Raw genomic sequence first — 27,724 nt, forward strand, 5'->3', positions numbered from 1 at the left:
AAGGTTGATCTGTGTACATGTCACCTTCCCCCATAAGATTTAGTCAAACCCAACGTAAGCCTTAATTTACCCATGACCAAATTAAGGATTAAACTCATCAATTAAAGTGTGATCCCTCCAGGAATAACTTCATAAACATACATACTAGACTGTAAGACTAAAACACACTCCTCAGGAGACTCTGGGATTGTGACTTTGTTTGTATTCCTCCGTGCAGTTTAAATGGCAGAGCCATCAAACCAGGATCCACTAATTAACTAAAAAAAAAGAAGAAGTTTGAGCTAACTCTGGAAACAAAAATAGACTGAAGTTATATCCTCTGGAGCTCAGATAAAAAGGCGTCTAAAAACTCTGGCAGTCTTATTTTTGTGTAGTCAGGTGGTTCCACAAAAGAAAAGAAAAGGGCGAACTACTATTATAGAACTACTGTAAGGTCTTGACAAACAAATGTCCAGCATCTGATACTATCACTTTTATCTACTGTATATTGGGAAAATAATTAATTATACACTAAAGAAAAAAGGAAAAACTAACCTGTATAACTGACAAAATCATCACAACCCAAACACAAGATGCATATAGACAAATATAACTCACTTCGTCATTGCTTATTCATATTAACTACTGGCTGCTGGATTCACATTTATAGAAAAATGATATTGATATTCTTCTTCTTAACTCTCAGCAGGAAAGCAATTCACCAAATATCAAGCATGCACACAGAGAAAGACGTGAAGACGCTCCTATCTGTTTGCTGTTTATACTCTGATTTAGCCCAAATTGAAAGACCTAATGTCTCATCTTCCGGGACATGGATGAGACTCCAACTGTGACACAATTGCTGGCAAACTAATGAATATTAATGAGTGCGGGTTACATGCCATGCCAATCAGCGTCTGCTCATCTAACAGTGTTTGTTTAACGTACGGTAAAAGGTGATGATTATCTTAGAAGCAGAAAAAAACATTGCAATCACATTGAGGGTTGTAAAGCTCGATTTGAATCCACTTTCCATCTTGGAAAGTTAAACAGTTCATACTTACCGTTAGGACTTTCTTCATCTATGGCGACGATGGTAGCAGGAGGACCCAAGCGAGACAGTTTACATTCTGGGGAAAAAGTAGGAAAATCTAGAGTTAACATTGATACCTTCCAGGGTTTCACTACTTTAAATCCATTTTAGAAAAAGCTTGAACTCGAGTGTAAAGCACGGGGATGATTTCACTTGATGAATGTTAGCATTTAGAAGGAAAGCGTTTTAAAATGGCTCGTTGGGTCTTTTTCCTTCAACAAATGAGCGACTGCTGCTGCAATCACTTCTGTCAGACTGCCTCAGAGTGTGTTCATGAGTGGCAACAGCAAAGTACTGAAAGGAGGGAAGGTGCAAAATTGGGGAGAGAAAGCGATAGAGGTGTAAGGGGGTTAGCAGAAGTAGTTAAGACGAGAGACCACGACTGTTAAAAGACATGCTGGAAAGACAGCGTCGCTAAATACACAAGCACAAATAATGGGTAAGTTTGGTACACATAGAGCGGAGGTTCCCAACCTTTTTCCTTAACCGATGACCCCTAACTAAGCGACTAAGTGTTACTATTATATTCAATGCATAACAATAACTGTACACGACAGCTGATGAGCTGTATCTTTAAAAAGGTCCAGTCTGTAGGATTTAGTGGCACCTAGAGGTGAAGTTGCAGATTGCAACCAAATGAATACTCTCCCACGTCTCACCCGTCATCATCATCATTCATCATCAGTTCATAAAAAGTCATATCGAGGTCAGTTAGACTTTGTCTGTTTTGAACTCCATGAAACAGGACCCGCTGTAGATATAAAGGGCTCATTTTAAGATGATGATTCATCAGGTTAATATACACTAATGCAAAGACAATAAATACTGTTTAGTTCCTACAAAGAAATACTCCCAGATCTTACACACTGGACCTTTAATCAACACAATTACGTTACTAAGAAAAGAAAGTCTGTGTAAAACAAGTGACTTGAATCCATTTTAAGCAGATTACTTCCTGTGATTATTGCATCAGAGATGAGTTTTCGTTTATTAGTTTATTTTAGGATTCTTTAATGCACGCTTCAGTGTTTTCCTCTCCCTGACACTTGGCCAATGTTCGATTAGCTGTTTTGACAAAAATTTATGAAATGCTGAGATATAGGACAACTGTTTAATTTTTGTAAAAAGTACTCCTGACCTGACCTTCACGTAACGCTTTCTAACCTCCAGGTTGGGAAACAGCGACCAAGAGCTTATGAAGCTCATTGCTCTCTCTGCAGAGAGAGATGTAATAAGCAGATGAATCATGTAGGAGGAATGAAGAAGAGCTGAGGTTAGGGAGGTATATTTGAATATGAAGAGACACTAATGCCCAATTTTTAGTGACAGATGTTGCAACCAGCTCTGCAGGGGTTAGCTGGTTTTAATACCCTGAATGACTGAACACACAGTAAACGGAGAAAGAGAAAGAAGATAGTACTGTACTTACCTTCATATTGCCAATCTGCAGTTTGAGACGGCCACATCCCACCATGAAGAGAGAAAGGAGGAGAATAAAAGGTAGCAAAGGAGGGAGGGTAGGAAGAAGAAAAAAACAGAAGAAAAGATGAGAATCAACCTTCAGAAAGCAAGGCCACAAAACAACCAACAGCAAGGACAGAGTGGGGAAACATGAAATGCTAGAAGTGGGTCTGAAGTCTTTTGAGAAAAGACGAGCAAGTAGAGTACAAGAAACGTGAAACGTGTTGTGAGGTATGTGTGTACACTATAGAAATGTTGATTTGCTTATCTCAACAGGCTTTTCCACCTCCATTCGCAGCCACCAACCCGCATTTACTGTATAACTGTAAGGAGAAATAATTTTAACCCAAACTGGAGGCTTAAAACGGTCCCATTCAGATGGGAAAAAAAAACAGCATCGACATTCAACGGTTCTCCTTTATCCTTCTGAGCTCGCCAGGATACGGAAACAAGAACACCCACATTCACCAGACGGAGCAACAACACTGTGGAGCTCTCAGGGATGGTTGGGTAAAATCCCACAGGGGGGCTGGAAGACGGATATCTACTCACCTAGAAAATAAACTTCATGGAACAATAATCACACTTCCTCTCTCTCTCTGCTTCTCTCTCTTTCTTCCCCTCCATGATTAAGCATTACAACTGTGTGACATCATAGATTATATCAGGATTCATTGGTATTGTGTCTTGTTTCTTGCTATGGGAGACGGGATTGAATGTTCCTAAATATAGATTAAACTGTCCCAGGGCTTAGAATTAGCTTATCTTAGTGCTGAAAATGATTGGTTTTCCAATCTGTCATGCTGAGAAGGAGGCAAAGAAAGTCTTCTTGGCTGATAGGCCTGCTGATTTAAAACTGACCCCCTAAAACCAAGACAAATGCTCACTTGTGCCCTTGACACAACAGTTTTCTTTCCAAGATGTATCTAATATTCTATAAGTGTGTGACCTATGTACTTATACCTTCATTTTTGTCATTTGACACATTTGGCATTGAGCCTACTCGCAAGTTTTTCAAGCTGAGATCTACAGACTGTTACTCACTTCTTCATGAATAAACATAAAAACAATCCCACATGCGCTGCAGTTCTCAAATTAACATGACTTAGATTGATTGTTACATTGTTGGTGTAGTTAAATATTAAAAAGAATAGCTGGAACATTTTGGAAAATTGACTTAGTTGGACTTTTCTCCTATATTGCACCAAAACTGTAGAACTCCCTTCCCCATTATATTTGTTAAGTAGACATGATTAAAATACATCTTTTAAAAAAATATCTTACTCAGTGTAATTGTTAATGGTGTTTGAGTCTTTTCTATTACACACTTAATTTGTTATTTGTTCATCATAATGATTTTCTTTGTTGTTGCTTGTGTGTTTTGATTATTTTGTGTGTTTATGATGTCAGGCCATGAAAAGGCGCCTCTTAATAAACTGAATTATAATTATTTATGATATTGATTTTCTGGAAGCACAAACACTAATGTAAAAAAAACAAAAAACAAAAAAAACAATTTGTGGTTTCAACAAGAGGCATGTGCAGAAATGATCAAAACAAGACTCCAGTGAGCCTCTTGAGTCTTGTTTAGAAATGCTCGGCAGATGGATAAACTGTTGTTTGTCAGGAAATATTCCATCATTTAGCTCGCTCTAAAATCACAAATTCACATTTTTGCATTGCTTTATTTTATTACTGTTTGAAACAAGATACAGTGTGTTAAGTTAGTGAACTTTCGTGGTGCTGTTTGGTGGATATTTGACATTTGACATCTACGTATTCAATACATAGTTATGAGAGTGGTGTTAATCTAACTCTTGTAAAGTCCTCAAACACTGGACAATATTTCCAACAATGTCAAACTACTGTGTTACAGTCAGGATTTTAACACAGTATTTAACAGAGACAACAACCTCTCCCTCCAACCGAGTGATCTGAGTCGCATAAACATAACTGTAAAAATGCTAATCACGCTTCTACTTGGCAGGATCTGATATCGTGGGGAAAACAAATTAGCGATATTGACAGTGAACATCTTGCATATCCATTCAGTGACAATAAAGAACTTGAACTTGGAGCGTTTCAAATGAACCCAGTTTGTAAAAAAAAACAGGGTTGTGCCAGCTGCTTCTTTTATAGGGCTGAATGTGCAGGGTGTTCATGCTGCACCTCTCTGCAGGCTCCTCTTACAAACCAGTAGAGGTTGATAATCAAATGACCAGGGTGTGAGTAATCATTAGCTTTCCAACCATGACCTGATTCCTTGTGCGTTCCTCCACCACCACCCCTGGTCTCAGCGGTTATGTATTATGGATATGTATTTTACCGCCTTCACCTTTCTGAAGCTTTTCTAAGGGTGCATCTCAGGTTAGCAGTCCAGAAAGTTGCATGAGCCATGGAACAATAGTCACTAGTTACATCACACTCCACCAGCTGGCGTGTGTGTGTGTGTGTGGGCAGCAGATGACAGATGTGTATCCCTTGCTTGACTGCCTTTTTATCCTTCACTGTAAGCTGATGCCCCTCATCTATTACTAACCAGCCATTCGTTCTCTATGGAGCATCTCTCTCCCCCTCTGTCTCCTCTCATCTGCCTCCCTCTCTCTCTACCTGTCAGTCTGCTTTCCCCCTATCAAATAATAAAAATCAAACGCGATGTAACAGTAAACAGTCCCGGTTGTAATTTAAAGTGACAGGTGAACATGGTGACATGAGAATGAGCTATCTTTAACACCAACAACTGTCGGCACAAATCTTCATTGAAATGACGTTTAACGGTAAAGATTAAATCAATTAAACACCTGGTTTAAACACCTTTTTTTTGACCGATACATGTCACAAACAATATATAATTCAAGTCTTCTTTTAAAATATGCATCTGGAAGTTGCTTTATATTTTTTTCAAAACCGGACCTGGTCTGAATCAAGCAACTAATCAGGTTTAGCTGACATAATTCATTTAGAAGTAGGCTGAGAGTACGTGTCTCTTTGATAAACCTTATAGTTAAAGCTGGCTCAGCTGGAGTCCAGAGCCATCCTTTAGTTATGCCTGCTGAGGGACTTTCCATGACGCACTGAGCTCTTCGCTTCTTCTTGTATCTCTCCATCTGTACACACTCATGTCCCATTAATGCATGTTCCTAACTTAGCTTTTACCAGCATTAACCCTCCCGACAATGAGTTGGGTTCTGCTTGAGGTTTCTGCCTGTTAAAACAATGGTCCACATCCACTGGGCTGTATCATTTGCAATAACAAGAATGAATAAAAAAGTTGTTTTGTTTTGAGATACACCCGTCTGTGCCTCTTGACACATGTCAAGACGCTCGTGTCGGTCACGTGATATGTGCAAAAATTGAGCTCACAAGCTTCTTTGGAGAAGCTGTGTCATTGTCTCCCATTACCCCTGAATGGGATCGGCTCATTGCAGAGAATTAGCATAACGTGAGTTGTATTTATTTTCTGTACTTTGTTTGTTTTTATGCCAGTTGTATCACTTTATTTCATCATATTCATCCACCACAGCTTGAAGACCAGTCCATGAAAATATTGTCTTACAAGGTGCAAAAAAAAGTTGGGGACTGCTGTGTGAAAGGAAGTTTTTCTATGGAGTGGTGTCACTATAACCTTTATTATGATATGGCGCTATATACTGTATTTTCTGGACTATAGAGTGCACCTGAATATAAGCCACACCCACAAAGCAAAAAAAAATAAATTAAAAACTAAATATATAAGCCGCACTGGACTAAAGGCGCCGATATCCAGGTTGAAAAATTAGATATTTACCGGATACACAGAAAGATTTTGTACCGTAAATGTTTATTTATATTATTATTCTTTGCACTGACTTTCCCTGTCTGTCTCGTTTTTGCACTTCCTGTTAAAGCGCCCTGTGGCGGCTGAAGAAAAATAATAGAAAAGCTGCATCTTTGTATAAGCCGCATGGTTCAAAGCGTGGGAAAAAAGTAGCGGCTTATAGCCTGGAAAATACGGCAAATGAAATTGAACTTCATCTTCACAAAGGATCGGTTTCTTACCTCTTAGTCAGACATAACTAGCCGAGTAGAAGTGATGTAGCTAGTTGGCTACGATGTTTCACAACGAGGACGTTTCACTTGGAGCTGAGCGAAATGCACTTACATGTTTGATGCCTCAGCAGTGAGATAGAGGTGAAAGGTTTCCCATTGTGTGTGTTCAAATTGCCTACTTTAGCTTTAATTATGTGTTTGAGTAATTCCCTTTGTCTGTGCATGACAGTTAAGTTAACTCACAGGCTTACTGTGGAAAAAAAAAAATCACACGAATTCTTACATAGAAATGCAAATGATCTGCTCTTCTTTCACACAGGTCACAGGCACATTCCTCACAAGAGTGCACTTGTTTACATGAGATATCCTATGAAAGGGCTCCTATTGCGCAGTTAGTGTTCTCACGTACTTGTATCTGTTAAATATCGACTCTTGGTCACCCTCAAAAGTTTACTTCACACTTGTGCGTGTCTCCCCTCGTTGATATGTGCTCTTCTTCTTCCTGTAAGCACTCACTTATTCTCCCGTAAGCACACACTTCTCTCCTCCTTCAAAGTTTCTGGAAATAATCACTGAAATGACTTTGTGCATGAGGAAGTGAATAAATCCATCTAATGCCAGGGTTCTGTCAAGGTGATGAAAAGCCCCACGGAGAGCTGAGTGAAGGAATGAGGGTAGCGCGTTCAAGGTGTGGTTCAAATTTAAAAATAAAAATAAAAGACTTTTGAAAATTTGAGATGGACCCCTCCATTCAGACGATATCACAGGCAGTCAATGAAAAAAGCCTGCACCTTTTCAGATTCATCATCCACCGCAACACCTCTTTATTTAAACCTGTGAGTGTTTCAATCAATACCCTCTTTATTTACTATTCAGATTCTGTCCATCTAAATTTGGCAGGCAGAATAAGCAGGTACGGGTTGCCAAGGTTGACAAGGAAAAAAAAGTCCCCATTAAGATCAAAGTCAACTGAGGAAGAAGAGTGAAAAGAGTGACTGTGCCTGCAGCTGAAGACCACAAGAGTCCAAACGGGTTGAAAACAACTATTGTTGTTCAGTACATACATAACCTAGCAACCGTCTCCATGATACACACACACACACACAGACACGCATGCATGCTGCTTAGGAACCGTTTCCTCACGACACAACGCCATGTGCACATTCACGCCGCTTTACACAGTTTACAACAGTGGAGCCTGCATGACCGTCTGCACTTGCACGCTCACACATGCTAGAGTTACCATAAAAAATACATGCTGTGACCCAATGAGGCACCTGGACAAAGCTGATCGTGTGTGTGTGTGTGTTTGTTGTTGTCAGGATACACTGGCTATGTGAAGAAAAGCTGCCACACTCAACACTTTAATCTTGTGTTAGTGTCACAATATTAAAAAGAGAAGTTTAACATTCTTTGGGCTTCTTTAAAACCTAGCTGTTTCCCCCTATTTCCAGTCTTTATGCTAAGCTACACTAAGCTGTTATTCTATTACTCTACTCATTTAACGTTTGGCAAGAATGGGAATAAAGTCAAACTATTGCTTTAAATCCAGCAATGATAATGATACTTTTCTTTTTTTATCTTGGGTCGGGTCACAGTCGCAACAGGGTTAGAAGTACTTTCCAGATGTCCTCTCCCAAGAAACACAATCCAGCTCCTCCTGAGGGTTCCTGAGGCATCCCCAGGCTACATGAGCTATGTAGTCCCTCCAGCGGGTTCTGGGTCAGCCCCGGGGGCTCTTACCAGTTGAAAACCTTCAAAGAAAGGTGCCCAGGGGGTATGCTAATCAGATGCTTGAACCGCTTCAGCTGGTTCCTTTCAACACGAAAAAGAGCAGCAACTTGACTTTGAGCTCCCTCCGGATGTCCAAGATCTTAACCCTATCTCTAAGGCTCTACCCTGCAGAGGAAGCTCATTTCGGCTGCTTGTATCTGCGATGCAATTCTTTCGTTCACTACCCAGAAGCCCATGACCACGGATGAGGGCTGGAGTGTCGATGGACTGGAAAATTGAGAGCTTTGCCTTCTGACTCGGCTCTCTCTTCCCCACACAACACTCCTGTACAACATCTGCAACACTGCTGATGCTGCACCAATCTGCCGGTTCATCTTTCATTATCCAGAGCAGACCCCGAGATACCAGAACTTCAAACCAAAGCCTTTCTGAAGAAAGCATTTACACAGGCTGCAGTGAAGTAGCATATGTTTGGCATAGTAATGGAGCTTGGTGGGTAAATAAAGTCTATAAAACGCCCTGGGGAAGCTATGGAAGACCAGAAATATTAATCATAACTGCAGCACAAATCTACTGAAAAATTAGCAATGTGACTGCAGAGGTTAACGCAATGGCACAGACTCAGACAACATGCACTGAACAGAGAATATTGGCAAGCTGAGGATGCTTTGTTCCCAAATGACAGTGAAGAATACCACAGGCATCAGACCCATCAAACTGGCCTGCTTCCACTGAAATAATTGACTCGTTTTATCTGATGATGTTTCAGACTGGGTCTGTGAATGATGCACTGTGGGCCCATTTCACAGGGTAGAAAAAGTAGCAAGCAGTCGTCTAAAGATTATAATGTGCTCTGTTCGTATTGCTCATCAAACGGAGGACGACCTGAATAATGTTAGTAATAGAGTGAAATGAACAGCATTAAAGCAATAGTTTGACATTTGAGGAAATTACAGACAGTGTGGCCGCGAATTAGATTAGAAGATGGATACCAGTAGTCCTACCTCTGCCATCTCTCAGCCAAATGATGCCTGGGTGCCCAAACAAACCACCTGTAATGGCACCCAACCGGTCAATCGAAGTGGCCACGGTGTTAATTAAGTCTTAACATAATCTGAACGGGTGAATTAAATAGAAATTCAGACTCAGTGCAGTTGTCATGAATGGGGAAATTAGCTATAGAGCCATATAGCCTACTGTTTTTTTTGTACCAGGCTGTTTATTTCTGCTGCTTAACATGGGGACTTACGGCGACTGACTCGTTCTGTCGCCAGCTTCAAGTGGGCGTTAAAGGACTTGACTGCATTCTGCTTGTTACCATCTGTTAGACACTCGCTTGGTTACCTTGCCTGGAGTCTAGACTGTGAATGGGAAAACTCAGCGATGGTGAACTCTAAAATATGCTGGAATAATCTGTTATTAATATGTGTGTGAGAAAATGCTGAGACCGCCCCTCGAACAGGAAAGATTTCTGGCCAAACCATATTTCCAATCACCGAACCGGCTTAACTTTGAGCATCCTGAGCCATTCCTGAACGTCTACATAGGTATTTTGTGTCGATAAAGTGAAGAAATGTGACCTCTACAGCGATTCAAAGAAACGTTACTTCTGCTTCCCTCCAGAAAATTTCCCACCTTTTTAACATGGCAGTCTATGAGGCTGTGGATGGGTGTTGCTCGCGCATCTTTGTGTGTTACGCCAAAACTATAAGGCTGACAGCTTTAGCAGATGAATGTGAGTGAGAAGACACATTTTCCTACGTTTCTATGTATAAATCGTGTCTGTAGTGGGGCATTCGAGGCCACGGTAGTCGAATACGTTTTATTTTTTCACTTATTTTTCTCTCTGCTCTTCACTCTAGTTGATGATGTCATCCACTCTAGCACAAACATTCCACGCAATACACACCCATTATAAACCCATAAATTTGACTAAAAACCTTGATGGAATTATTTTATATGATCACATAAGTACTATCATTTTGTAATCATGAAGTAGTAATTGTATTGTGCTTCTATTTCTATGTTAACCTTTAGCCTAGTGCCTTTTTGTACCCTCTTTGGGAAACCAGGAAGTTCTGGTTTCACAGATTTCACCAGAGGAAGTTGTGGTTTCACAGTTAAGATGCTTGATTGTCTTCACTGCCAGACTAGACTGTTACATGTAATTATTTACCTTTTGCCCCCATTGTCACATGTAACTGATTTACTTTTGCCCCCATAAACTAACCTCCTAAGACGTATAATGTTTAACTAACCAATGAAATATGATCACACCCTATACGATCACAGCCATTTTTGAATGCAAATAAAGATGCATAGTAGTAACCAGAACGTTGGAAGACTGCTGGGAGACTCTTGAGGTCTGAGCGAGTTGGTTCCCCTTTGCAAAGTGATTTTGAGATCCTTGAGTCCGTTTCCATTTATTAATGAAAATAGTGCCCTGACAACCTGCTCAACTTTAAGCCTTGATAGTTTAAAAACGGTAAAAGCTGTCGATGAGTGAAGTGAATCCCCGAAGAGCAGCTACATTTTAAAGTTTAAATGACGTCTCTCGGTGAAAGTATGCCAGAGCAGTTAATTGTTGAAGATGTTTGTTGTTTTGTCGGGGAACTGAAGTTTTTGGTACTTCTGCACTTCACAGCCCTGGAGGTTGCTGCTTAGTAAAAACATGGGTAATCAGCTAGACTGGCATGTCCTAAATGTAGTACAATCCTCTTACCAGCACCTCTGCTGCCTATTTAACATATTCATCTCATATTAGACCAGTAATGGTAATACACATTCTGACATTAAATATATATCGACAATATTCAGCAACAGTGTTCAAAAAACGTGTCAAATTAGCAGGCAAAGCTAAGCAGAGGTGACGTCTGCAGCATGACTTTCTAATTTCAGTCTTTCTAATATGAGTTCAAAGTCGTTTCTGAAGCTTTTTAATCAATTTTTTCCACTGTGCCATATTTGTGCTCAACTGAGCTTAAGTTGTACTTGACTGCATTCTGCTTGTTACCATCTGTTCGACACTCGCTTGGTTACCTTGCCTGGAGTCTAGACTGTGAATGGGAAAACTCAGCGATGGTGAACTCCGAAAATATGCTGGAATAATAAGTTCACATACAAAATAGACAAACAGATGCGATCTCAGGAGACGTCTGTGTTGATCAGATCAGGAGTCTAAAAAAGGCCGTTGATTGATGGCCACACATTTTGGAGGTGGCACACTTGAAGAAAACGGCAGAGTAAAACATTTTATGATGAAACTGTCCACTCTGATCAACGAGACTGAAGTGAAATTGATAACAAACCGAGAGCGGAGAGGGAAGAGTCAAATCTTTTAGAATAAAACGATGCAGGGAAATATGCAGTGTGTTTTGTGTGTCTCTTACATCTTCAAACAATAAATCAATAAGAATAAATCATCACAATGACCTAATATTGTGAATATGTAAGTGTATACCAGTCCCGCAGCATATGTGGGCGTGCAGCCATTAATAGTTTTCCACAGGGTTTCTAAGTCAATTACAAATTGGGCCTTTTTGATATCGCCAATTAACATGCAAAGAGCCCCTTTGAGATAATTTACTTATTAAAAGCGCATTATTAAAAACTGTGCAAATGAAAATGTTAAAACAAGAAGCCACGCTTGTAATTTCTTTCATTCATTCCAAGCACTCGTGTCTGTTCTGCAACACAGCTCGCAATGCATGCACATAGTCCATGTACCCAGAAGTTTTTGCTACAGACTTGACTGGCTGGCTGACAGGCATGACTTCTAAAAATATCTCACGCCATCTTTCGAACAAGACGATTGAAAGACGTGGTCTTTTTCTTTTTTTTTTTTTCCTATAAAAGTTCTCATGTCATGTCCTTTTTAAGCTTCCATCAGCAGGTACACCAATCTACAACCTCTCCCTGGGGTCCAATTCCTCTCCGTCTACCATCCTTCTACCCAACCAGCTAGCCGTTCATCCATCACCCATTCATCTATCCGTCCATCCCTCCTCCCCGATCCACTCATCCATGGAGGACAGAGGACAAAACTGGAGAGAGACAATTCAGTAGGACAGAGAAAGAAAGAAAGAAAGAAAGGAAGAAAGAACAACTGAAAGAAGAAGAAGAGGAGGAGTAAAAGAAGAGGATTGTAGAGGAGAGACGGTGTGACCTTGTGTTAGATTGATGTATCTCTGGAGAAAACGGATTGTAGGCCTGCTCGCACACACACACACACACACACACACACACACACACCCAGGCTCAGTGCTGTAGGGATCACCACTTTGTCACTGTGCTGGCTTATCCATTATCCTGATCCCCCCCACCCCATCCTTCCCGCCTCCTGCCTTCCCCAGACTCCTCTTCCTGTCTCTGTCTCACTATGTCAGGTCTGCTCCTGGCCGGTGCAGGGTTGAACTCAGCTGACAGCAGTAGTGTTGGTAATCAGACGGTAGTTGTTCCGAGGACATATGGTGGAAATACATAAACACCCCTCTAGTAACCCCGAATGCTCTTATAGCAGTCGAGGAGCAGGAGGGTGGAGGATGCACACTGTTGTCTGCAGGTATCTCCTGGATTTGGAAAAGATTTCTGAAGAATATTTTGACATTTTGGGTGATGAGTATATTTGCCTTCTTCCTGAGACGGAGATGAGAAGATCAACGTCAATCTCAAGTCTGTGCTTTAGAGCTACCCAGTTTTTTGTGACATCACAGAGCAGTATTTTAACCCACGAGTGACTAACGACATGTTTACAGCCTGCTACAAAAGACAGTTTTGGTCTCTATAGCTCATATTTCCGCATTGTATCGACAACAGTTTCACACACATACAGACAAGAAGGTACAGTTCTAGGCGTACTTTGATCCGCATCACAGACTACAGTACAGGAACGCTGCAGTACACAGAATCGTCAGGGCGGAGTCTTATAGTCAAATACAGAAGGCGGCGTAGTTTACAGAGAAACAGGCGAAAAGGGAGAGTCCAAAACAGGCAGGATCAGCAATGGAAAGTCCAAATGGTAACTGCTAGAGAGTCTGGCATGAGATCAGCGAAGAATCCAGCAGTGAATGATTACGGATGTATAAATAGTGGCTGAGTAGATTCTAGATGTCCTGATTGTAGTAGAGCAGGGGTGTGGTAGTCAATGAATGAACCTAGAACCAAGAAATGGAGATTGTGTCATACTGAGTCTGAATTTATTTCCCCCATTCAAATTATATTAACCTGTCTGACCGCCCAGGTGTCATTGGGCCAACCTCAGGTCCGCAGATGATCCACATTTTTACTGATTTTTAGATTAGCTGGGAGGCGGAAGAGGCAGGACTGCCAACATGGCGGTGGCCAGAGCCGCAGATTTTGAGTTTCAAAAGGGCTCTTCAGAAACTTGTGTGTGTGTGTGACGTCCATTCTTGATACTGCCATTGGAGGGTACTCGTTTTATTCCATAGGAATACATTATAGTATGTCTCCAAGGTCGCCACAATGGCAAAGATCATGGAAATTGAATAAATTACCATGTTTCTTATTGAAAAAATATCTCTATGCTGTAACCTTTTGACGGATTTGAAAAATGTGTGAAGAGGAAATGATAAAATTCACACAGTGTGAAGACACAGTGAAGTGAAAAATAAATTAGCAAGTTTAAATACTTTGCCCCTGAATGAATTGTTACTTGATCTCTTGACATGCATTCACTTTGTAAAAAAAAAAAAATCTGATTATAGTTGAGTTATTAACAAATATTTTTATATTTCTTCTTAAACTCAGGGGCGGAGGTTCAAATGTGATTTGGGGTTACCAACTAATTTGTGTGTACGGTACATGATTTAAATACACACTAAGGTTCTTCAAAGCGTGTGTTTGTGTGCATCAAGGACAATTTATTGACTGAACATTATAAACAAAACATGGTCTTTTGAAAGGAATATACAGAGATGGCGAGAACAAAGAGGGGCATTGAGAATGACGCAGAGCGAGAGAAAAAAGCAGCAACAAATGTGAGAGGGGGAAAGTTCTCGAAGCAAAAGGGAGAGGTGCAGAAATACCAATCTGGAGAAACACTTCAGAGAGGAGGGCACAACAGGGATACGACAGATGACTGATGAGAAGAAATGGTAGACGGGGAGAAAAAGAGGAAAGGAGAGCTTGAAGCGAAGGGAGAGACGTTCACTTCAGATGAAACATCTCACCACAAAGGGAGGCAGCAATAAATATTAAAATCACCTTGAAAACTTCGACTCCACCCACGTCAACACACCGACACACGCTGACACCCTCACACACGCTGACACATGCACAAAATATACCATAAATCTGCAGGACCAGCCCACCACGCTGGCACGATTGACATTACCGGTGTAGCATATTTGTCATAAGCACGTATACTGTCCTCCTCCGATATGATGGGTGGACGCCATGAAGACCAAGATTCACTGATCACATGACACATGTAAATGTCTAATACACGAATGCAATTAATACCTTACTGGCATTGTGGGACAGGTGTTGAACTTTATAGACTTTACAAAGATATTCTGTCCTGAATGTTACTGACTGTGTTCAGTTTTGCATATGTATGGAAGCCTCAAGCGGTCTCACATTTTATTTCCTTTCCCAGTTTTTGTCGTGACGATGAGTTAATTTCATTTGTTTTCTCGAGATCTCCAGTTATTTATGTCATTATGCCAAAACAACAACTTTCTGATTTTTTTATTCCTTATTCTGAGATAATGGGATGATTTTCTCGAGGTCTCAAGATAACAACACACTGTTTTGCCCGAGACAATAATTAATTGAAGATCTCGAGAAAACAAAAGGATAGTCTGGTATGAATGTTGCACTTTTAATGATTTGATATACTAAACTATCCTTTTGTTTTCTCAATATCTCGAATTAATTATGTTGTTATCTCGGGAAAACAGAGGAAATGAAATGTATGAATGAACATATGGCCACTTAGAGCTTCCGTACATATGTATGTGTGTATATGTACTATTTATTAGTCTGTTTTTATATGAAGGTTGAAAACGACTATTAAGAAAATTATAACATCACTTCAAAGTACAATTAATTCGAGATTACACAACAGAGGGTTGCAAATGCAAGTTGTAGTCTCTGCACAGAAACTACCACTTGTGGAGGATAAGCTGAGGAAGTCCTACAGCCTGAGGAAAGAGGCGGCCCTTGTACTCTGGTGGTATGGCAGCAGGGTGAACAGGCTAATTGCGAAGATATTAGCAAGTGATATTTCAAAAGGATAATTGGAGCATTCTGGGCTTTTTTTGTTGGAATTGCAGTAAAAGAGACGAGGGCAGTGATCCAGAAGGTCTGGGACCAGGCAGGCAAAAGGTTTTTGAATGCAAATATCATTCGTTCCACGTTGCAACTGATGGACAATCGATGCAGATAGTTTAAATTCAATACCCCAGTGAGTGCTGGATAACGGAGGAAACATCATATAAATGTAAATTCCGACTTGCTATCTCATAAACAATACTTTAGGTCTGCACTTAAACCTTTCAAACACTTTTCTAACCCTGCCTTTTTAACGGCGTGATTTCAAATACAGAGTGCGCATTAAAATTAAGAGAAAATCTTTTTGTCTGTCGACTAAATTTGAGCTTTAATCGCATCAATTAAAAGGCGCCCTTGAAAGTTTCTCCTCATTGGCAGGGCGGATTAAAGTTTTCGAGTGGTTTCCTCTTGCTCTCTAATAGCGTATGCGCGGTGATTAACAGACGGGCCATTCACTTTCCTGCAGAAGATTCAACAGACCGGTCGCAGCAATCTGCCAACAAAAGGCAGGTAGGAACACGCATGTCATCTGTCAGCATCTATTGAGTCGGATGTTTCCTCTTCATGGTCACCCTGCAGTCACACTGTTTATTTATACCCTTCCTCTTGATGCAAAGTGTCCTATACAGCTGCGATTGTGTATTTATTTAGAGTGGCACTCCACAGTGAACGGTTAGTGGGCAGGAATTGGTTATGGAAAAAGTCACAGTCACGCTTGTAACTGATATTTACACAGAGGCGATGCATCTTATAGAAAGCTGACTGGCCTGAGAGGGTCATGTCAAGGGTGTGACTTGGCCACCTCGTAATATCTGGTTGATATCTCTTCTTTTGGCAAGTGTTCATGTCATTTAGCAGCTGTGCCACATAATCACAGGCATGTTATCACAGTCACACAGGTGCAAAGGAATACGTTACTTCACGAGAGGTATGAACACACGCACACGACTCTCAATATAGGACAACTCAAGCATGACTCTTTTCATGCCTCCTGTTGGGTCTTCTTCATATCCGCAGATAAGTCACGTTCAATTAAAATGACTAGTGAAGCACCGCCCACACAGCGCAGGCTTCAGTTGAATTCATAATCACAGTTATGTCAAGTACAGGAATTCACCAGAGCGGAGGGTTTGCATTTCAAGTCTTCTATTTTCAGTGCTAGTAGATCCAACAACGAAAGGTTTATGTGCGACAAGTCAAACCAGTTTGAGAAACGAGCATGGAAACATTATGCTGATCATCGGTTAGATGTTATGACAGGGTTTTTGGGGGGTGGAAGACAACAAACTTTCAGCCCAAAAGCCTGATTCGACACAATGTGCGGACTTTCAACCTCATTAAAAATATACTGGTGCTCTTGTCACTCTGGAAACCAAATGTGAGTAAATATAGGACCAGGGCTAATTAAATAAAAGCTAAAATAAACTCTCCAGCTCATTAAAAACACACTCGCACTCGTGTCATGATCGGAACCCAAACTGAGCAACATATTGTCTGTCAACCTGAAAAATCCAAGCTCATTAAAAACCTACTATTCCTGTTATATGCAGATCCACAAGAATGAGGGAAGCAATGCTGCGTCTGAGACCCAGCCAACAGTTTAGAAAACACGGTTTGATTGAATACAGGCAGACGTGTGATGAGGAGAGGCGTCATGCACACTCTTGATGCTTACATACGCTCCTCTTTCTACCTCTGCATGGAAGCATACACGCTCACAGGCGTTCACCTTTGCCTACGGCCCCTGTCAGCTAAAATGCCAACCAGATAAATCTCAAGGACCAAGAGTTAAACGGAATATTAATATTCTGACAAACTGAGCTGGGAAAGCCAAGAGAGTATTACACTGAGCTCTCCCATCGGTGATGACTTCACTTCTGTCTTACCTTGCTTCAGCTTGCTCTCAGTTCAGGGATTAAAACATCCTTGGCACATTTTTTTTCCCCCTTTACCAATTACTATCACTACTGAATTGGAGAATTGAGAAGTGAGAGAAGAAGAAACACTGAAACACATGAGATGACATTTAAACTGATGATTACAAACTTTGACGTCCAACTAAAAATTTACAGAACCTCCAAACCAAAGCCTCAGAATTATATTCAAATTACCAAGAGTATAAAGGTGTCTCGCAAAATGACCCTCATCAAGCAGCTAATTCAGGTAAAATTAAGCAAAACTCAGTAATTCAGTAGCATCATAAAACAGTGATTTTTCCTTCATTATTTAGTTCAATTCATAAAGTTAATGGCGTTACCAAAATTAAGAGAGTTCATGTTCTATATGCCAAATTTCATGACGATCCATCTCATAGTTGTCGAGACAAACCACAAATGTGAACCTTATGCTTCTAATCCTGACTTTACTTCATCGAGCGTGTCACAAGCACAACATATGAATGGTATACGGGTGGACAAAAACAGCTGTGAAATGGAGAAAGACTGTGGTAAATGATCATAAGAGGCAAAACTCAATACATTACTTCAATACGCTTTGACAAATTGTGTTGTGGCTGTCTAAACAAAGCACTATTAATCATTAGTCATCAACAGATATTACACATCAAAAATAAGTCAGGAAAATCTTGTGGCACAGCTGACTACCAAATATAAGCCTGACGTACATGCACACACAAAAAAAAGTTATGTGCACAATGCTGCTTTTAAATCCCCGCTGAGCAGACTTGATCCAACTCTGAGTCGACTGAGGAAGAAAGATGAAGACGAAGAGAAAAGGCGGGTCAAAGACAGAAACAGTCCCCTGGAAAAGAGATGGAGGAGGGGGAAACCACTACACACTGCTTTTACCTTCCGTGTCTTGGCCGAGACAGGTTGATAGCAGCAGCAGCAGATAAAGGACTCCTGTTCCCATTATACTCGGCCATTTGACCCGGGCCTGTGACAGCGGCCCCATTAAGTGCGTTCTAACCATCTTCACCAGCATGCTTCACCAAGCATCCAGCTGTAGAGAGAGGAGAAGACATGTAAACACACAGGTTAGTCATGATTGCATCTCATTTACAGTATGCAGCATTAAAAACGGACGTGTAGAAAGCAGAAAGTACACACTAAAACACTCACAAGATGACACCTGCTGCTAAAAGACACAGCAAAAATCCAAGACTGGTTGGGAAGACGGTTGACGAAGAAGGGGGGGGACTGTGCTCTCGCTTCCACTTATTACACACCTATCTAGACAAAGAGTCGAAAGATGTTTTCTCTTGTAGGTCATCTCAAGTCACTTCACATGTTTGTGAGAGTAAGTGGGCACTATTGATGCTAGATGGGCCTGAGCTGCATTACCACAAAGCAATCAAAAGACCAATTTATAGACACGTACACTCAAATGTCTCTTTGACTGAGAACTTCAAAGGAACCTTGTATTTTCCCTTCAGCTCTACATGTTCTCTCCATAAAATGTAATTAGTCTCAACCACAAGTGATGCACACGCAAAACCTGCACACACACACACATCAACTTAATGTATTTCTCTCACTTTCACTTCTTTATAGTATCCTTCAAAGTGTCTAATGCATTATCAGCTGTGTTAAATTTCCCACCGCAAGATCTCAGATGTTGTTTGCCACCTCTGGCATTTGTACGCCGCACAAAATATTTCCTTCTCTATCATCATCCACAGGTTTCTGTATTTCCCCATTGTGGCATGGCAATCCCTGTGTAACATTCGCTTTGATGCACGAGGACAAAGACGATTCATCAAACGTTTCAGATTGGCGCCGTACCAACTGCGAAGCGCAGCCACAAAACGAATATTAAATGCCACCTGAGCTTTAGATTGCGAGGGCGTCTCACCATAGGGATATAATTGTCAATATGGGAGGCATGTTTTCAGTCAAACATGTTTACTTCACAGCAGAAATAAACATGTTTACAGCCTGGTACAAAATGTCCATGTTCATGACAACTGTACTGAGGGTGAATTTCTATACAACTCACCTGTTACCATTACAGTTATGCATAAATAACAGCGTGGCTGCTCCAGGCATCATTCAGTCCACCTCAACTCCATCGATTTTTAGATTAGCAAGGAAGCAGTTGAGGCAGCACTTCCAACATGGCGGAGGTCTGCACCACAGATTTTGAGCTTCAAAACATCTTTTCAATCAGCTGGTCAAAGCTTACTTTTGTAGGGACAACTAAAGAATCGACGGCATACGCGTGACGTCAGCTGTAAGTTTCTAAAAGAGGCGTTTTGAAGTCGAGCGTGTTGGTATTCCTGCCTGCTTCCCGACGCCGCTAATCTAAAAAGGCGGAATAAATGATGCCTGGGCCTGTTAATCAAATCAGCCACACTGTTAATTATAAACTCAAACTAGACAACAACGAAGAATATAGCAGAACAGATAATACATAAATCAAATTAGACCATACAATTACAAAATATAATAAATAAAAGCCAGTAAGACAAAATGAAAACTGAAAAGAAGTTTAAAAACAAAAATTAATGACTAAAATAAAAAATTAAAATCTTGACAGGTGCAGCCACAGTAATTAAAGAGATATAAACAAAGTGTCAATTAACAAGCGTCCAAGTTTAAGTTGAATCCCTGTTCAAAATAGCTCATATAACTTCTTCTATCAATTATTGTATGAAACATTTGGTTCCTAAAGTAGTCAAGATAAAGTGTAAGTTAACACCTTCACCTCTGGTTTGTCTTGTTATGTTAAGACTGTGAATATTTTTTATTCTACAGAAAGAAATGATCCTGAATGGAGTTTTAACCGAAGCCTGGCCGCTCTTCTTCAGTAGGATCGACATGAGCGTCACGCAAAATCTACCGCCTGTTTAATTAGAACTGATTTGTGAGGTCCCCATGGCAGAGATTACTGTGACAGTGTCAGATCACCATCGCCCTACCCTCTGAAATGGAGATGGAGTTAGCTGACAAGGAAAATGTAATTGTGATATTCTCCCAAACCTCAGAGGTGAAATCCAGCAGTCGCGGGGGCTTGGGGGTAGATCCATTTTAGGGGCACATTTTTAGACTCGGTGCTGCTTTTAACAGCCCTTAATTGTGTTTAGCATATTAAAGTCTGGTGCTTCAATCTATCCATAATGGTGTGCAGGTGTGGTGGACTGTGATCAAGCTGTAACGGAGTGTCAGAGAAAGCCCTGCAGAGGAAACTGATAACACCTCTGACATTGTAGAGAGAAAGAGAAGCAGATGGGTTTTTTTTTTTGCCTGTGGCACTGATTTTTATGAATCACCAGGGATGCTTGATGTTTACGAATTCAAAACTTCAAAAGTCTCTAATGTCAGTCTAACCCTCTTGATACATTTTAAAAGTTTTTTAATAAGTCTATGTCTGCCTGGGGACTAATCTCTGCACGGACCCCCTGGTTAGTCACACTGTGATACTGATTAGAAACTTATGGACACGTGGAGCTTAGTTTCTTTCGTGTTCCTACAATGTAGAAAATAATAAAATAAACCAAACTTTTGACTGGTACTTTGTATTCTAACATTTAATGACTTAATTGTTCGACTGTGCGTTGGGCAGGGTTGCTGCCTTATGAGCCTGTATCACAAGCAGCCTTGACAGCATATTTAAAATGACATTAGAAGCACGCAAACAGAGTTACAGTCTGTCAAACTTTAAGAAATTATATTATTTAAGTAGCAATGACAGCAGTGTTTTCTCCATTTGTTAAAATGACGGATGGCTTTTGGTATTATCAGTTTAATTAATAATTTTTTCAGTTAATGCAAGATTACATTATCGCTCAAGTATAAAATATCAGCCATATAGTTGCAAAAGTACGACCTACGATCATGAAATAATTTAAACTGGGTATCTAAGCAATCTGAATGTTATGTTATGTTGTGTTATGTTATGTTATGTTATGTTATGTTATGTTATGTTATGTTATGTTATGTTATGTTATGTTATGTTATAAGTAGAAATCTAGTTAGCTATACCTATAGTTAATAAAAGTCTAAGGCAATTTAAGGGTTTATTTAAGGGTTTAATGAGCAAATTTTTTCAGTTAATGCAACCCCAGGTTATATCATCACTCCATGTATGACAAAAATATCAACCACATAGTTGCAAAAGTACTGCATGCCACCATGATGTAATGCAAACTGGATATCTGAACGTATGAACACATTGCAAACCATACAATGAACAATTATACAAGTATTCAGATATCCAACAAACCATACAGACACAAATAACACTGAGGATCAAAGTGATGCAAACAATCCCACTGGATAGAAACATGAAAGTGAGATATCTCGTTGAGATAATGTTTGCTAAGAATCAATTATTTATACCTTGTCAAACACGACTTGGTACCTTTTCCAAATTCCAGCATGCAAGACAAATAATGAAGTTCTTATTCAAGGAGTAATTCAGATTTTAATTAGCGCTGCAGGATTTATATGTTGTTGAGGTTCAAACCTCTGTTAAGAGGTTGAACATTAATATTTCAATTGCATTCCTTTGTCACCCAGCGAACCAAACTGTGAAACACTCTCAAGAGTCGCCTTTTTTTTTTTTTTTTGAACTTGAACTTGAACAAAAAACAATGACAGCAAATCAAAAATAGACTCGTTTGATGCAATAACCTATTCTCAAAGGGGGCTGGTAGCCTATTCTCACAAGGCGTCACAAAGCCAGATTGATTTTTGACAGTGATGAATGGGGAAAAGAGTTACAGCAGTTCTGCTTCCAATTGAGACCCTATCAGAATTTAACACATTCTTCTTTCACTTTTATTGAGAAGGTCACACATGCTGTCGCTCTCATTTTTTTTAGACTACTGCTTGCATCTCATTATGAGCAGGTGAACAAAGAGACTCCATGTTGTAGCGCCTCTGGTCAAAGTATCTACTCACAGAGAACTTTAGTGTGCTCTTAAATCGACCTGTTGACTCTCTCAGTCTGGATTTTAAACCTAATGTGACTGCAAACATTAGAGGATGCTTTAGGAAGGTCGTTGACTGGAAGCTCAGCTTTATATCTAACACTAATCGATAATAAACAAAGCATTTATTTCCCGCGACAGCTGAAGAAATTCAACCTGCCATAGTCAATGAACCACTACTATCAGAGTCCATCCTCACCTCCACCATCACTATCTGGTTCGCTGGTCCAATTGCCAAGGACAAGGTCAGACTGTAGTGTATCATTTACTCTGCCAAGAAGGGGGAAATCTGCCAACCCTCCAAGACCCTGAGACCAGAAGAAAAGATTATGGTCAGATATCCCAACTTTTTCAAACACACCCCTTCTGCCGGAGGCTGCAGCCCATAATTATTCTTGACTTTTGTTTTCGTTCTTTCCTTTCCTCCGACTATGTTTATTGTAATACACCAAAATACTAGTAAATCAACTTGGCATTAAACACGATTCTGACACGTTTGCTGCTGCTTTCCCCCATTTTCTTAATTATACTTTCATGAACTACATTAACAATGTGACCCCAGATAACTGATTTTCCTTAATCCATACCAATCACAAAGAAGAAGACAAAGATAAGCAGTAAGTTTAACTTGTTAGGAAGGCGCCCTAACCCTATCTCTAAGGCCAAGCGTGGCCAACCAGTGGAGGAAGCTTATTTGGACCACTTGAATGTTAAATCTGATTCTTTTGGACGCTACCCAAAGCCAGATACAATACAGAAGTTCTGTCAACGCCGCACCAACCTGACGGTCCATCTCACGCTCCATTTTCCCATCACTCGTGGACAAAGACTCACTATCTCAACGTGGTGATAGGGTTTTTATCTCTGTAATCCTGGGAGCTGTGTGGTCTGGGCCAGTAGCCCCTAGCAGGGTCTGCCAAGGCAAATTGGTCCCAAGGGGAGGGCTCAGACAATGACAATGCATTTCACAAAGACATCCATGAAATGGAACCCGAGGAGCTGCAGAACCTCGTCTGGATTAGGGAAACCAAACAGGAGTACACTTCTGGAGCCAGACCTGGAGGGGAGCTTGCCGGCAACAGTCTTAGCCCACGGGGCCTGGTTGGCACAACCTAAAAAACACTGTATACTATCACCACTTGCAGGGATAAGCATAAGGGTTGTTTGCTTAGTCATCTGGGTGGCAGGGAAAGGCCAGGACCTGGGTGTGCTTTTTCTTGGCATTGCAAACTGGTCCTAGGAACGTTACCTCGCTGAGCTTCAACTCTTGATAAGATAATGTCCTGATAATGATGATAAAGGTGTCCAAAATATTGTGTATATACAGGTTTCTACTTTAAGGGGAGTAAACTTTGTGTGGTAATCCAAAAACATGTTAAACAAACCAGAATGTATTTTGTATTTTAGATTTTTCAAGATAGTCAGTTGTATGGTATGCCTTCTAAAGAGTTAGTAACTGTAATATCCCAAGCTGTCAGGATGCGTTTCCCCTGTTTTAAATGGTCAAATTTAATGATATCAGCCTGAAAATCACAGGACTTGTCTGTTGTGGGGAAAGAAGTCAGCAGTATGAATTTGATAGATGTGTTAGCCTCCTTTCCTATGGAACAGAGGGGGAACAGTATCTGTCAGTAATACAGTGGTGGAATTTCCTAATCTGTGATCGCTTTGAGATCAGTTGTGGTGGTCGTAGTGTCGGTATAGAGCAAAAAACTCTACTCAGCTACTAGTAATTTATATTATGGCAGGAACTGCTCAACTAACTAAAGATAATCAATGGTCCAACATTAGTTCAAGACACGAAGGTCAGACAATCCAGGAAATAACAAGAACTTTGAATATATCATCATATACAGTCACAAAAACCATCAAATTTTATGATCAAACTGACTTTGCCCCAGGAAAGGAAAACCAAAAGTTACTTCTGTTGCAAAGTTCTGAGAGTTACCAGCCTCAGAAATCAACAATTAATGACACTTCAGATAAAACTCAAATAAATGCTTTACAGAGTTCAAGTAGCAGACACAGCTCAATGTCAACTGTGAGACTGCATGAATCGCTGCAAAGAAACTACTTTTGAGAGAGACTAAGAAGAAAAAGAGAAATGCATGCACCAAGAAATACAAGGAATGGACATTAGACCAAGTAGAAATCTGGACTAATGAGTCCAAGTTTGAGATTTTTGGTTCTGTCCACCGTGTCTCTGTGAGGCAGAGAAGGTGGACAGTTGCTATCTGCATGTGTGGTTCCCACCGTAAAGCTTAGAGGAGGCGGTGTGATGATGTGGGAGTGCTTTGCTTATGACACTGTTGGTGATTCAAGGCACATTTAACCAGCATAGCGCTTTAGTGGGACCATCATTTGTTTGTGACCCAAAACACACCTACAGGCTGTTTAAAGGATATTTCACCAAGAAGGAAAGCGATGCATCACCTCCACAATCACCTGATGTGAACACACTTTAGGTGAGTTGGACTACATAGTGAAGTAAAAGCAGCAAACAAGTGTTCAGCATTAACGGGAACAACTTCAAGACTGTTGGAAGGCACCGCTGGTGACTACCTCATGAATGATATAGAGAGATTGCCAAGAATGTGCAAGGATAACATCAAAATAAAACGTAAAATATAGAATAAATTTGGAAAGTTTCTTTCGCGTTCCTACAATGTAGAAAATAATAAAATAAACCAAACTTTTGACTGGTACTGTGTATTCTAACATCTAATGACTTAATTGTGTGACTGTGTGTTGGGCCGAGTTGCTGCCTTATGTTTAATTCGGTTCAGTTCAAGTTCACAAGGCGTCGTATACCAAAACAATAGTAGGCCATGCTGTAAGCGGCTGTAACCAGGATGAAGGGTATTTAGGCTGAAGGCGCTTCTCCTGTGGTTCAACTTCAAAAAGTTTTTTTCCTCCAGAGAGGAGAGGAAATACACCCGACAGAAAGAGAGACGCTCACACGAAGGAAATGAGGAGGAGATAATAAGAGAGACATGGAGATGTGGTGGAGACAGAAAGGGGGGAACAAGGAGAGAGACAGGGCAGGAGGTAAGAAAAAAAAAGAGATTATATTATAAAACAGGTAGAGCCACCAAAGACTCAGACAATACAAGCCAGACAGACACAGAAAAGAAAAAGCAATGAGACAGAGATTGTGACCTGCACTTTAAAGGCCACTGGTTTCACTGAACACCAACAACCTCTCATTGAAGTATAGTGATCACAGGTTAGGGGAGAAAATGAGAAGAGGGCACAGCGAGGGTGAGGGTGGGATGGACAGGAAGATAAGAGAGAAACGACGGCAATCTGAGACAAAAAGATTGAAAAGAAAGACAAGGGCCCTCGAGGAAAACAAGCAAATGGAAGAGAAACTTTGGAGAGTAAAGACACAAAACTTTCAACATAAAGACACAAAGGTATTGGTAGAGAATATGTGTGTTAAAAATAGTGAAATAAGATTTGATCCAAAACAATGAATGAGAGTTAGTGACATGCTGTTTAAAGATGTGTTGTTTGGCGCTTGTGATCAGCTGCCTGTCACCACATGCGACTGATCGTGTTACTGTAACTCCGACCGACTGTGTGTGCATGTGTGCAAACACAGAATACAAATATTTCTTTTGTACTGTCATAGCTGACATCTGTCTATTTCTTTCTGTCAGTTTGCCTGTTTGTGTTGCGTTTGTCCCAGTATGTTTGTCCGTCCTCTTGTCTGGCATCTTTCACAACTCCTGTGCTTTCAAAACAAGACCAGAAATTTCCTTTTTTTTTTATTTATTATTTTTTATTTTATTTCAGACAGATTCCTGACAGCCTTATGCTGAACAAGTTACCATGTGTGGTTTATTGTCTTGCTCCGGGCTGTTTTGCCAGGACACAGAGCAAGTGAACTGTGACTATTACAGCACAGTAATGGAGGCATGCAGCATGAACAGAGAGGCGAAACTTGCAGGTTCACAGCACAGCTCATGTTTGTTTTTTTCTTGACCAAGGGTGGCACACAGGCCTTCCCCCTGGAATCCGACTGGTGGATCTTGTGCCCGCCCTACCATAGTTAGAAGGTGATACTGCAGGTAGTTCAGTTTTTAGTGTCATTGATAGATTAATGAGTACTTAATTGACACAAAATGACAAAGAAACATAAAACAACTACAAAATGACACAAAGAGACGAAGAGACACAAAGGTTTTTTTGAGAGGTCTTCAAGATACAAACAACCACAAAATGGCAATAACAATAACAAAGAGACATTAAATGACCACAAAGAAAAATGAAAAATAACCACATAGAGATGCATAATGACCAAATCTGGATCTCGTGCCCCCCTTGACCCAGGGTCAAAAGGTGATACTGTAGGTAATTGGCTTGTTCATATCAATGAAATGACTCAAAATGACCACAAATAAACAAAATGACACAAAATTACCACAAAGAGACGAAGAATGACAACAAAGAGACACGAAACGGCTACATAGAGATGCAAAATAACCACAAAGACACATGCCTGTGTGTGCTCCCTGCCAAAGTGAGAAGGTGATACTGCAGATAGTTGGCTTGGTAGTATCATGGAAGGATTAATAAATGGGCATACTGTACTGGGCACAGGCCTAGTGCCGCTGGACCAGAGCCTTTGTATGAGGTGACATTTCTTGTTGGCAAGTTAATGAAACAACCACAAAATGATCACAGAGAGATGCAGAACAGAAACAAACTACAAACGACCACTTATCTTGTCATCTAATTGATTTCAGTCTTGGGGTCTTCAGGTCTGTTGTCTCATAATCTGTCCATGTCCAGTTATATAGTGATATCAGGCCATCTTAGTCTGAGTCAGCTGAGATAGGATCCAGCCCACCATGACCCTGATGAGTGTTTCCAAAAAATGGATAGATATGTAAAGTTGTTTATTTGTTTATTTATTTATTACCAAGGCTTTAAATGTGAGTCTTAACATACTTTTACTATTTTTATAAATCTGTCCTCCTTCTTGAAAATTGTGCCCGAGTCTGATCCACTCCAATTCAAACATTTCTAATCAAGCCCCTACTTATTTTCAGCTTGTTGTTAGGCTTACTGTAGGCTCTGAAACATAGGATAAGGCGGCGGGTGCCAGGAGTTTTTCCAGTAGAAGTAGACAAATGTCAAGCTAAACATTTTAATTTAGTGTTGTGTGCTTTAATGTGATAAGCAGCTTGCAGCACACTGTCAAAATGAAGTAGACGATGCGTGTAGGTTAGAACAAA

The 27,724-nt window shown here is 40.4% G+C and overlaps 1 protein-coding gene across 3 annotated transcripts in view; it reads right to left on the reverse strand.

Moving 5' to 3' along the window:
* LOC104932610 (protocadherin-15) overlaps positions 1-27,724 on the reverse strand; it is a 163,715-nt gene that overhangs the window by 119,560 nt on the left and 16,431 nt on the right. For 2 of the 3 annotated variants that reach the window (XM_027289595.1, XM_019271968.2), the window contains exons 2-4: positions 18,397-18,550; positions 2,502-2,516; positions 1,044-1,109 (exon numbers count right to left, since the gene is read on the reverse strand). In XM_027289595.1, the coding sequence (XP_027145396.1) occupies positions 1,044-1,109; positions 2,502-2,516; positions 18,397-18,532 (217 nt within the window). In that variant the 5' untranslated portion in view covers positions 18,533-18,550. The remainder of the gene's footprint in view (positions 1-1,043; positions 1,110-2,501; positions 2,517-18,396; positions 18,551-27,724) is intronic. The other variant, XM_027289594.1, reaches the window with a different exon arrangement.

Source organism: Larimichthys crocea, chromosome XVI (assembly GCF_000972845.2).
Source record: "Larimichthys crocea isolate SSNF chromosome XVI, L_crocea_2.0, whole genome shotgun sequence".
NCBI lineage: Eukaryota > Metazoa > Chordata > Actinopteri > Sciaenidae > Larimichthys > Larimichthys crocea.